General features: G+C 42.1%; 1 protein-coding gene across 1 annotated transcript in view; it reads left to right on the top strand.

The window, feature by feature from the left end:
• Positions 1-12,354, top strand: part of LOC115462065 (FERM and PDZ domain-containing protein 1-like) — an 84,280-nt gene extending 71,926 nt beyond the window's left edge. The window contains 3 exon segments of the mRNA XM_030192109.1: positions 9,700-11,280; positions 11,283-11,660; positions 11,663-12,354. Of these exon segments, the coding sequence (XP_030047969.1) occupies positions 9,700-11,280; positions 11,283-11,660; positions 11,663-12,099 (2,396 nt within the window). The 3' untranslated portion in view covers positions 12,100-12,354.
• The last annotated feature ends 407 nt before the right edge of the window (positions 12,355-12,761 follow it).

The following is a 12,761-nucleotide window of genomic DNA, read 5'->3' as shown; positions in this document are numbered from 1 at the left end:
GGGTGTAATTCTCTAAGTGCTGAGTCCTGCGGATGGAGCTTTGATATCGACATACTGAGGAGTTTCCGGCAGCACATGACCACATATAGGGAGGCAAAAGTTTGCTCTCTATCTCCACCTGCTGGTAGATGGACACAACCCACCAGTCTATGGATTGATCAGCTATGATTAATGGAAAGAAAATTATCAGGTATGATACATAATTTTACCTTCCTTGTATACACAATTCTGCTCTTACCGTAAGAAAGTATTAAAGACAGGCAGCCCACCAGAAGAGGACATTGCTATAGGCTGTTAGGCAGCTACAGTGCATTACAAATAGGTAGGCGCCTATTTCTAATGACACCGCTGATAACAAAAATCTACAGGAGAAAAAAGTGTAAACTTGTGCACCGCTTAATTTACGTAGTTATTTAGGGGCCCTTTTACTAAGCTGCGTAAGCACCTTTGCGCATCCAGTGTGCGGCAGTTCTGAGATACCGCGTGGCCCATGCGGTAATTTCATTTTTATTTTCTGGCATGCGGGCAGTAATTGGGCGGTAATCGGCATTTTACGTGTCTAGACCATTACCGCCTGGCTACTGCGTGAGACCTTACTGCTAGGTCAATGGCTGTTGGTAAGGTCTCAGACCCAAAATGGATGCACGGCAATTTTCATTTTGCTGCACATCCATTTTTGGCAAAAATTTTAAAAAGGCATTTTTTACAGGTGCACTGAAAAATGATTTTACGTGTGCCCAAAACACGCGTCTAAACTACCACAGGCCATTTTTCATCGCACCTTATTAATAGGGCCCCTTATTTTGTAATCCTTCAGAAAAGGAAAATTAAATAGAAGAAAGAAAGAAGCAGCACAAAAATAAATGCAGCAGAGGAAAGCAGTTAGAACCACTACTATCAGAGCTTAAGAGGTACAGCCCAGACCTGTCAAACAAGTGCGGGAGGATTGCGCTCAGGCACAATCCTCCCTCATTTCTACCCCATGATCAGAGAGAATTGCATGCTTAAATTTGCATTCAATTATCTCTGATCATAGGTCCAGGAATGCCCCGTGCTATTCCAGCACTATTTTTAGAGCACTGTTTGGAATAGCGCAGGGTTTTAGATCATCTGCCTACCAGCATGGAAGATAAAACAAAAAGGCAGACCTTATGAAAAAATACAGTCTTTATTGATGCTTTAAAAGCTCCCAGAGGTTCAACACAAAATGCCCAACATGGCCATGTTTCGCCAGAATGACTGGTTGCATCAGGGGCAGTAAGAGACTGCAAATACAAAATGTTAAAAACATGTCCTTCTGCAGTATGTGCAGCCCGTGTCACTCCTTGTGTTTGTGAGTGAGACTAACAAGTTAGTTACTTCTGCCATTAAAGGCCTGGTTGAAGAGCCAAGCTTTCACCTGCTTCCGGAAGTAGAGATAGTCTTGTGTTAAGCGGAGCCTTTCAGGGAGTGCATTCCAGAGTGTGGGGACTACTCTGGAGAAGGCTCGCTTGCAGGTATTACATCGTGTAATGTATTTTGGAGAGGGTGTGGTTAGGGATACTCCTTGGGAGGACCTTAGTGTCCTTGGAGGTTTGTAGAGGATCATCCTATTCTTCAGATACTTGGGGTCATGTCCTTTAAGGGCCTTGAAGATCAGACATAGAGTTTTAAATTTAGCCCTGTATTATACTGGTAACCAGTGAAGTTTTTGCAAAAATGGTGTGGTGTGGTCATATCACTTGCAACCTTCTATTAGTCTTGCTGCAGCATTCTGAATCAGCTGGAGCTATTGCAGGCCCTTTGTAGTCAGACCGTTATAGAGTGCATTACAGTAATCCAGTCTTGATGTTATCATGGCATGTACAACTGGGATAAGATTTACCTTCTCGATGTAAAGAGAGGCAGAATAGCTGTCACAAATAGTAGAAGCAGCTCTTGAAGGTTGCTTGGATTTGGGGAATCAGAGTAAGTATTGAATCTAACTGTATTCCAAGGTTCCTGACTTGTGATCTGAGGGGGAGTTCGTACTTCTCAAAAGAGATTTTGATGTCAGGTATGTATCCACTTGTTTTAGGTACCCAGAGAAGCTCAGTTTTACTTGGATTCAGGCAAAGTTTGTTGTGTTTAGCCCATTCTTGAATTGATGTTAGACAGGTTTATTCAGGACTGTAGGTAAGTCAGGTTCAATGGATATGAGTAGAACTGAGTGTCCATTGACCAAATCAGCTCAGCTAGTGGCTTGAGGTAGATATTGAACAGAATTAGGTGACAGTATCAATCCTTGTGGTATCCCACAGGTGAGTGCCTATGTTGTCTATGAGTTGCTGCCAAATATAGATTGTTGCCTGTCTTATCTGAACCAAGTAAGTACTGTTCCATTGATACCTGTTTCTGTCAGTCGTGCTAGCATGATTTCATGATCCACAGTGTGAAAAGCTGCTGAGAAATCTAGTAGTACTAACACAGAGGCAAATCCCCCATCTCGATTTCTGTGAAGATCATCTAGTAGGGATACAAGGACCGTTTCTGTTCCATAACCAGGTCTGAATCCAGATTGACATAGATCTAGCCAGTTTCTCTCTTCTAGCCAACCACTGAGTTGAACTCAGACTGTTTGTTCTATAAGTTTTCCTAGAAATGGGATGTTACTTGGATACTGGCCGGTAACTTTCAAGTTTGTCCTGGTCAAGGTTATTCTTTAACAAAGGACGCACCACTGCCCTTTTTAATGCTGTTGGTAGTTGCCCATTAGAAAGAGAAGAGTTCACAATTTTTGTGGCGCCTTCTATGAGGCCCATATTTGCCTGCTGCACTATCTTTTAGATGTACTGGCACAGGCTATCCCCTCGGTTTGGTAGACTGGAGAAAGGGTCAGTCTGCTGACAGAAATGGTGGATTGCTGCCTTGTCAAATCTGAACTTGCTGAGGTACTTCTCATCAGTGAGATTTGTGAATTGGGTCCTGGGCATATATATCCTCTGGTAAAACCGTCTCCTCCAGGCATGCTGTTCCATGCATGCCTGCAGCAGCATGGTCTGCACAGACCGGCTATTGAGATCAGTCGTATTGACCATTCTGTTCTTTCCACCAGCACGCAGATGTGCTGCATAATGGCAGTCCAGACACACTGATATACACAGGAACACTCACTGTATGACAGACAGGGACACAGGTGCAGAAACACATACAGACACAAAATGGTAAGTGTGGAGGGGGGGGGGGGGGGGTAAAGGGTCAGAGATTTGATATATTGCCTTTCTGTTGTACAACCAAAGTGGTTTACATTTATTATACATAGGAAATTTTTTTGTCCCTAGTGGGCTCACAATCTAGGTTTTGCACCTGGGGCAGTGGAGGGTTATGTGACTTGCCCAAGGTCACAAGCAGCCATAGTGGGAATTGAGCTCAGTTCCCCAGGGTCTCAGCTCACTACACTATCCATTAGGCTACTACTCCACTCCCCTCTGGACCTATCTTTGAGCTGAAAACTTAGGAGCCCAGGAGAAGATGTTCAAAGGGGTTTACATGAGCAAGAGAAACTTCTGCCCACTGAAACCCTGATCAGTGGGCCGTCCCTTGACGTTCAGAGCTGCTGAATATGCCCTCTGAGTGTTGTGGCTCTGTGAAGTTAATGCTGGAGCAATCCATGGGTGAAGTAGTGGGGAGGAGCCAGCAGTTATGTGGGCATTGGCCATATCCAGTGCTGGTGGCCTCATAGCTAACCAGGCAAGTAGGACTGCACAAAAGACAGTCCTAACTTTGCCCCATTAGCTAAGGGGGTGCCAGCAGTGAATATCGACTAGTACCCACATAATTTCAGTGTGCAGCTCAACCAAACATTCAATGCCAGTGGCTGGACATAGCCTGATGTTGAATATTAGGGTTAGATTCAGCCTGTGGCAGTCAGTGGCTTTAAAACTGCTGACTGCCACGAGCTGAATATTAGGGAGGGGGAACTTATTTCTTTTTTTCATTTTTTTAAAATATCCAGCCCTTATCCAGATATTTCATCATCAGCCACAATCCAGATAGTGATGCTGAAAAGAGTGTGTATCAACAACTTGGAAAGCTAAAGGTGGACAAAGCCATGGGACCGGACGGGATCCACCCCAGAATATTGAGGGAGCTCAGAGAGGTTCTGGCGGGTCCTCTTAAAGATTTGTTTAATAAATCCTTGGAGACGGGAGAGGTTCCGAGGGATTGGAGAACGGCGGATGTGGTCCCTCTTCACAAAAGTGGTGATAGGGAAGAAGCTGGAAACTACAGGCTGGTAAGCCTCACTTCGGTTATTGGAAAAGTAATGGAAGCGATGCTGAAGGAAAGGATAGTGAATTTCCTGGAAGCCAATAAGTTGCTGGATCCGAGACAACATGGTTTTACCAGAGGGAAATCGTGCCAAACGAATCTCATTGAATTCTTTGATTGGGTAACTGGAGAATTGAATCATCGACATGTTATAGACGTAATCTACTTAGATTTTAGCAAAGCTTTTGACACGGTTCCCCACAGGAGGCTCTTAAATAAACTTGATGGGCTGAAGATAGGTCCCGAAGTGGTGAACTGGATTAGGAACTGGTTGACGGACAGACGACAGAGGGTGGTGGTAAACGGAGTTCGCTCGGAGGAGGGAAAGGTGAGTAATGGAGTGCCTCAGGGATCGGTGCTGGGGCCGATTCTGTTCAATATATTTGTGAGTGACATTGCCGAAGGGTTAGAAGGTAAAGTTTGCCTATTTGCAGATGATACTAAGATTTGCAACAGTGTGGACACCTGGGAGGGAGTGGAAAGCATGAAAAAGGATCTGAGGAAGCTAGAAGAATGGTCTAAGGTTTGGCAATTAAAATTCAATGCGAAGAAATGCAAAGTGATGCACTTAGGGAGTAGAAACCCAAGAGAGACTTATGTGTTAGGCGGTGAGAGTCTGATAGGTACTGAGGGGGAGAGGGATCTTGGTGTGATAGTATCCGAGGATCTGAAGGCAACGAAACAGTGTGACAAGGCAGTGGCCGTAGCGAGAAGGTTGCTAGGCTGTATAGAGAGAGGTATGATCAGCAGAAGAAAGGAAGTGTTGATGCCCCTGTACAAGTCGTTGGTGAGGCCCCACCTGGAGTATTGTGTTCAGTTTTGGAGGCCGTACCTTGCGAAGGATGTTAAAAAAATGGAAGCAGTGCAAAGAAAAGCTACGAGAATGGTACGGGATTTGCGTTCCAAGATGTATGAAGAGAGACTTGCTGACCTGAACATGTATACCCTGGAGGAAAGGAGGAACAGGGGTGATATGATACAGACGTTCAAATATTTGAAAGGTATTAATCCGCAATCAAGTCTTTTCCGGAGATGGGAAGGCAGTAGAACGAGAGGACATGAAATGAGATTGAAGGGGGCAGACTCAAGAAAGATGTCAGGAAGTATTTTTTCACGGAGAGGGTGGTGGATGCTTGGAATGCCCTCCCGCGGGAGATGGTGGAGATGAAAATGGTAACGGAATTCAAACATGCGTGGGATATGCATAAAGGAATCCTGTGCAAAAGGAATGGATCCTCAGAAGCTTAGCCGAAATTGGGTGGCGGAGCAGGTAGGGGGAAGAGGGGTTGGTGGTTGGGAGGCGAGGATAGTGGAGGGCAGACTTATACGGTCTATGCCAGAGCCGGTGATGGGAGGCGGGACTGGTGGTTGGGAGGCGGGAAGTACTGCTGGGCAGACTTGTACGGTCTGTGCCCTGAATAAGGCAGGTACAAATCAAGGTAAGGTATACACATATGAGTTTGTCTTGGTGGGCAGACTGGATGGACCATGCAGGTCTTTTTCTGCCGTCATCTACTATGTTACTATCCAGATATTATTTGACCACCACTGCCAGTGTTTAAAAATACCACTGACCGCAGAAGATTAATATTTATTTACCTATATATTTCTAAAACTAAAGGTGAGGAAATGAATTTGATCAATTCTAATCCAGTTGTGATAATGCAAGCTCCATGGGATAAATGGTGGAAGGAGTTTAGACGAGCAGAAAAGTTTCCTGCCTTCTGAAACCCTGATTAGCAGGCCAAGTGTAGATATTCAAGGTTCATTTTATTTGATTATCCACTTAGAAAGAACCATCAAAGCGGTGTACAATAAAATTCCATGAATCAGAAAAGAACTCCAATATTCATAAAGAAAAGAAAGATATAGAAAGTATCATCCAGCCACTGTGCTTCCATACCCCCAGCATATGATCATACCAATTGAAATAAATTTGTCTTAAGAGCCTTTTAAAATTTTAACAAAGAAGGTTCCATGCGTAAAGCTACAGGAAGGTCATTCCCAAATGTAAGTCCCACCATACTAAACACTGATTCACGAAAAACATTCAAGTTAATTTATCAAAAGGAAGGAACAACTAACTGAGTTTGCTGAACAGAGCTAGTCTTGGAATATAGGGAATTAGATAATGTGAAAGAAATTGCGGTGAATCTGTATGATTAATTTTATGAACCAAAATTTTGTGTTCTATAACAGTCAATCAGTAACCATTGTTCAGCTTTTAGAAGTGGTGTCACATGGTCATATTTTTTGGCCTGAAATATCAACTTAACTGCAACATTCTGTATTGGTTGAAGCCTCTTCATTTCCCTTTGCCTAAGTCCTCTAAAGAGAGCATTTCAGTAATCCAATTGCAACAGCACTTAACCAGTTAGTTTCAGGATAGTCTGGATGTTTGTTGGGCCACGGGTTGAGGGGATGTTGCTACGGCATGCTTTTATTTGTTATTTAAATTTTCTTTTTTTAAATAAATTTTATTGAAGTTTTCAATAACAAAATGCAATAAAACAAAGTGAAAAAACTCTTGGTTTACAACAACTTGAGAATTAGAAGTACATTCAATCCAGTGTCATTGAAGATGTACAATAAACAATGGCAATTAAGTTATCAATGGTAAAACAGTTGAAATGTAATTCAGAAAGAACTCTGTTAAATATGTGTTCATGGAACCTTCCCATTTAACATCATTTGTTGCCTCTAAAAGAGCTGAAGGAGTGTAATTGTTTAAATTCCCTGTCCACCTAGGTGTTATTTTACCTTAAAAAATTCATTTTACCTTAATTTTCCTCCTTATTAGTGATCATGGAATCCAATATAATGTGGACTTGAGTGTTATTATATATGTCTTATTATATTACATTTATTGTTTGATTGTTATAACACTTTTTTTGATCAAGTGTAAATTCTTGAAATATTGATTTAAATTTATAAAAAAAAAAAAAGAACTTAAAATGAAATGTTTAAAATAAATAAGTAGCTGGATAAAGAGAAATAAGAGGGGGGAGGAGAAAAAATAAAGAATAAGGATGAGGAAGTGGCTACTGCAAGACAATGAGACGGAAGGGAAAGCAATATTTAAGAACCAGTAATAGAACTCGTTAAATAATGTTCTAGAGCCATTAATTTTCAACCTTTCCTGTCAAGTGCCTGAGTCAATCACCGCTCAGGCACTGACAGGAAAGTTGGTATTTTATACTGAGCAGCAAAAATACTGCCATATTGTAATGCGGAATGAATTTGCATGCTCTTTACTTTGAGCATGCCATGGTAATTTTTCAGCACTAGTTTCGCAGTAGTATTTCACAAGACATGGATCTCTAATTCTAACAAATGTGTTCAAATAAGTGAACAAAAGTGTCTCACAATTCCAAGAACTAAGGGGCCCTTTTACAAAGGCATGGTAGGCTCTATGCGCATGCAGCATGCACCAAAACAAGACTACTGCCAGGCTAGTTTGCCCCCTTGGTGGTAATTTTGGATTTGGTGTTCGCCCATAATGCCCTGACAAATTATGTTTTTAATTTCCTACCTTGTGCTGCGTTTCCGGCATTATTTGTCAGTTGGTGTGTGCCAACCAATCACCGCACATGTAGTGTGTTAGCCCTTACCACTAGATCAATGGATGGTGTTAAGGGTTCAGGCCATAAATAGGCACGTGCTGGTTTTAATTTTATCACAGGCCCTTTTTCCGGCCCTTTCTCCCAGACGCGGTAAAAACTGACCTGGCACGCACCAAATACACGTGCCCACACTACCATAGGCCACCTTTTGCCACACTGTAGTAAAAGGACACCTAAGTGCTTATCCTACCCTCCAAACTGTAGCATAGTATCCATACAATATTTCACTTTTTCATGTGATTACAGCTAAAAGTGGGAAGCATATTTCAGCTCCTCATGTTGAAGCATGATCAAAGCAATCAATGATGCTCATTTTCAAAAGAAAAAAAAACGTCCTAAAAGTGGCATAAATCTGCATTTGGACATTTTTATCACAAAAACGTCCAAACTGGTATTTTCAAAACCAATTTTTAGACTTTTTTTCTATGAAGTCCATCAGAAGTGAGTTCAAATCACAAGGGGGCATGTCAGAGGTGTGGTAAGGGCTGGATCTGGGCGTTCCTAACACTTGGATGTTTTTCTGTCATAATAGAACAAAACAAAAACATCCAGGGCTATAAGTTGGACATTTTGGTCTAGACCTATTTTGTTAACGAATATGCCACAAAAAGTGTCCTAAATAACCAGATGACCACTGCAGGAATAAAGGAATGACGCCCCCTTACTCCTTCAATGGTCACTCATCCCCTCCCACCCTGCGAAATGTAAATGAAACGGTACATACCAGCCTCTATGACAGCTTCAGATGTTATGGCCAGTCCTACTAGAGCAGCAAACAGGTTCCTGGAACAGCCTAGTGGTGGGTGCTGTGCACTGTAGAGAAGGTGACCCAAGCCCATAATCCATTCTATTACACTTGTAGTGGAAACTGTCAGCCCCCCCACCCCCCAAAAAAACTAAACCTACTGTACGCACATATAGGTGACACCTGCAGGCATAAGGCCTATTGTAGTGGTATATAGTTGGGTACAGTAGATTTTTCTTAGGTTTTGAAGGGTTCACCATACAATATAAGGGAATAATAGTGAGATGTGTACCTGTGACCTTTTATGTGAAGTCCACTACAGTGCCCCCTAGAATGCCCGCCCCACTGTTCTGCTGGGATGTCTTTGTGGCCAGTCTACTAGGAACGCTGGTCCCTCCTACGTCCCAATGGCTTGATTTTGTGAGTTTTTCACTTGGACTTTTATTTTTTTAATGGTCCAAAAAGATAGATGTACTAAGCACAACAACATTTAGGAAATGGTCAGTTTTCAAAGAAAAAAGATAGATGTTGTTATGGTTTGAAAATGGTCATTTTCACTACTTGATTTTTGGATGTTTTTAGCAAAACGTCCAAAGTCGTATTTACACGTCATATCGAAAATGCCCCTCCATGTTAATGATGATGTGTAATACATAGGCTTATTTCTTCTCTCCATATTGTGATTTGTAAGGAACTGGACAGATTTCTGAGCTGAACACAATAAAGCCACTTTCTATAGCTGGAGCATACCTGATTGACATTTGTTATGTAGTGCATGTTTTCCAAGGTTTTGGATTCTTACAGTAGACATGGTAAGACTTGTCCATATCAGAAATGTAAGACATTTGATAAGTGCTTCTCAAATGGTTTGATGAAATGAAAAGTAAAAATGGCCAAACAAAATCCTTTGAGTATGTGGTAAGATCATATTTACAGCACAGGTTGGAATTCGTTGGTTGGTCATACTCCTTTTATTTAGTGCTGTTATTTATTTATGCTGCTTTAATTATATATTTTATATCTTTTTACCCTTTTTTTCTATAGGTTCTAAGGGTGTCTCTATGGAGCATGCAAGTAAATTCTCTTATCTGAATGATACCCACTGCTTTAATTCTATAAACAATTACATGGCAAGTCAAAGCGAAGAAGAAGAACCAGAAAGAGGAAAAGAGACAGAAAGTCCTGCAAAAAGCCTAAGAAAGCGAAGATCTTTCTTACAGACAAACTATACCTCGCAGGTTACATTTCCCTTTTCACCCTCCTGCTCTTTAGTTACCATTGAAAAAGAGCCCTGCTTGTCCTCACGCTCTTACTCTCCAACCATTTCTTCCTTGCAAAGCACTGAGGGAGAGCCTGCACTCCTGGAAACCAAACCACTCGCCCACCCCACACACTGGAAAGAAACCAAAAATAAAAACTCTACCTCCAGCTTGATGGAAATGGAGCCCGACACCATGGAAACCAAATCAGTGACTGATGCTGTTGTTCATTCAATTACAGCTGTCCGTGTCACCGGTCAACAAGAAAGTAAGCCAGCCTCTTATTATGAAGCTGATGTAGAGGACAACAAAAATCTTTGTAATCCTCTGTGTCTGTCAGACCAAAAGAGGCGAAGAAGTTGTTCTGAAGTAACGTCATGGCTGGAAAGTATCACTTCGAACAGTCAGAAAGAACAGGTTGAAGTAAATAGGAGGAATATTTCTCAACACAGTCATCCACTTTGTGAAACCGATAACTCCATGACGAGTATAGTAAAAAATGAACAGAAAAGGAGGGAAAATAGAACACGTAATGCGAAAGCACAAGATGGACCAGAGTTCTATCACATACTTGATAATGTAAGTCAGACAGAGGTTTTAAGTCCTTGTGTTGAAGTGTCTTTTGTTCCAGTGACACAGGGTAGAAGCAGACAGTTAGTGTATCCAGAAGCAGCTTCCTCTATACCTGAGAGCAAACAGAGTGAGCAAAGAGTGACTTCTGTTGAAACAGAAAAAACAGAACAACGTATTATAAACAAAGGTGGTAACGCTTTATTTCAAGAAAGAGGCTGCAAAAACCTACAAGATGAATCTTCTAGAGAGGCTGAGGGTAAGAAATACCCTGGTTTCTCTAATACTGAGTTGCGTTTTGATGTAAACAGTATTTCTGGCATACTTGCTTGCTTTTCCATGATGTCTGCACTTAAAGAAAATAAAAGTCACAAAGCATCATATTTTAACAGTCAGCAAACAGGTTCAGTGCAAAGAGGTGAAGGAGAGCCCCTCTTGGAAAGCACTGACTCTGATGTCCTGGTTTTGGGTGAAGCTCTACCTGAAGTTGACGGCCAGTATTTGCCCATAAGCTCAGAATCTTTTCAGAACATGTATAATCCTCCAGAGTCCCCTAATAGCCAAATTGTAAAGGATACATCGTCTCTGCGTGTAGAGTTTAATGATGACCAGGTTTGGTTACACACTACTCCTCTGTCGAAACAAGAGAGGACACTACAGAGAAATCAGCAGCCTCTCTTGGAACTATTACACCGTTTTTTGCACCATAGTAATATTTCAGGAGCCACAAGAGAAGATCCTTCAGTTCATTCTAAACAGTCATTCTTCTGCTTCAATCATAATAGAGACAAAATAGTTCTGCAAGCAACAGTATGGACAGCTCTTTGGATTTTACAAGCATTAAAAGCGTAACGGTTCCAAAAGAGAGGGTGGAGAAGTGCAGTTGTCATTTGTCTTATGCTACCTGTTTCCGTGGCCTTGACGCAGAGGTAGATGGTGAAAATGTAAATTCTGAAGAAAATATATCACCGTCACTACCAATGACAGTTCCACCTTCTTCAGTAAGCTTATCATCCATTAACTTGAGCCCTTTCAGCCTGCACAGTCCCAATATGAACTCTGAATTGCAGGCAGATGAAAGTGTTACGAGATCAGAAACCCACTTCAAAGCTCTGAGTCAGTTACAGGATAGAACATTTAACCTGCCAGCTGATTTTAACCAGTTACAAGATAATATACAAGCGTTAAAAAAATTATAGAGGAATTTTCAGGCAATGGATTGAAGCATCTGCAGGACAAATGTGCATTGCAGTTTTCTGAAGAGAAATATACACTGTGCGCTGAATCTCGGAAGCTGATATCCAGTTGTCAGAAGGTTATCAGCAGGAAGCAGTCCCCTGAACTGATGCAAGACACAGTCCAGGAGACCTTCCAGAACCTGCTTCAGCTGACCAGAGCATGCTTCCAGTTCGTAGACTGTGGCTGCTGCATGAGCAGGCAGGCCGAGGTTCTCTCAGATCTCAAAGCTGTTGTTTGCACCTACAATGAATTTGTACAGGCTGCCAGTGAGACTTGTGGGAAAGGCTGCCAGGATCTAAGCTTTCAGCTTTTGTCTCACCAGTGCATTGCCCTTACTGCTGCAGTGTTCTGCCTTACACAGCAGTTCAGGACATGAGCATCACCAAAAATTACCTCAAAGTCTATTATACCAAAAGGTGATTTAGAGTTTGAAAAGTGATTAGTGTCTGTTAGCTCATGTTAACTCTGTAAGGGTAATTCTATAAAGATGCCATGAACACACTTATTTAGCTCTGATTCCATTAAAAAAAAAAGTAGGTACCTACTTTTCTTTAGAAATTACTAGCATAGCCTGGTAAATACGCATGAGCCCTTAGGCCAACCATAGAGCTGGTGTAAATGCTCATGTTTAGATTGGAGAGCTACACATTTAAATTATAATATTCTCCGAGGACAAGCAGGCTGCTTGTTCTCACTGATGGGTGACGTCCACGGCAGCCCCTCCAATCGGAATCTTCACTAGCAAAAGCCTTTGCTAGCCCTTGCGCGCCGATGCGCACCGCGCATGCGCGGCCGTCTTCCCGCCCGAAACCGGCTCGTGCCGGCCAGTCTTCTTTTGTCCGCGCTCGGTACGGTCGTGTTACGCCGTTCGCGCCCCTTAAGTTGACCTCACGCATCTCTTTTGACTTTTCGCTACGAAAAAAAAAAAAAAAGGATTTCGGAAGAAGACCTTTTCGGTCTTTTTCCCTTTCCTCTATTTTCAGTTTTTGCCCCATTAAGTTTCTTTTCGTCTTCGGGGTACGCCCTTTTGAGGCCTCG

The sequence above is a fragment of the Microcaecilia unicolor genome, chromosome 2 (genome assembly GCF_901765095.1).
Source record: "Microcaecilia unicolor chromosome 2, aMicUni1.1, whole genome shotgun sequence".
Classification (NCBI taxonomy): Eukaryota; Metazoa; Chordata; class Amphibia; order Gymnophiona; family Siphonopidae; genus Microcaecilia; species Microcaecilia unicolor.
The sequence above is the reverse complement of the archived record's forward strand: the minus strand, read 5'-3'. Positions and strand labels throughout refer to the sequence as shown.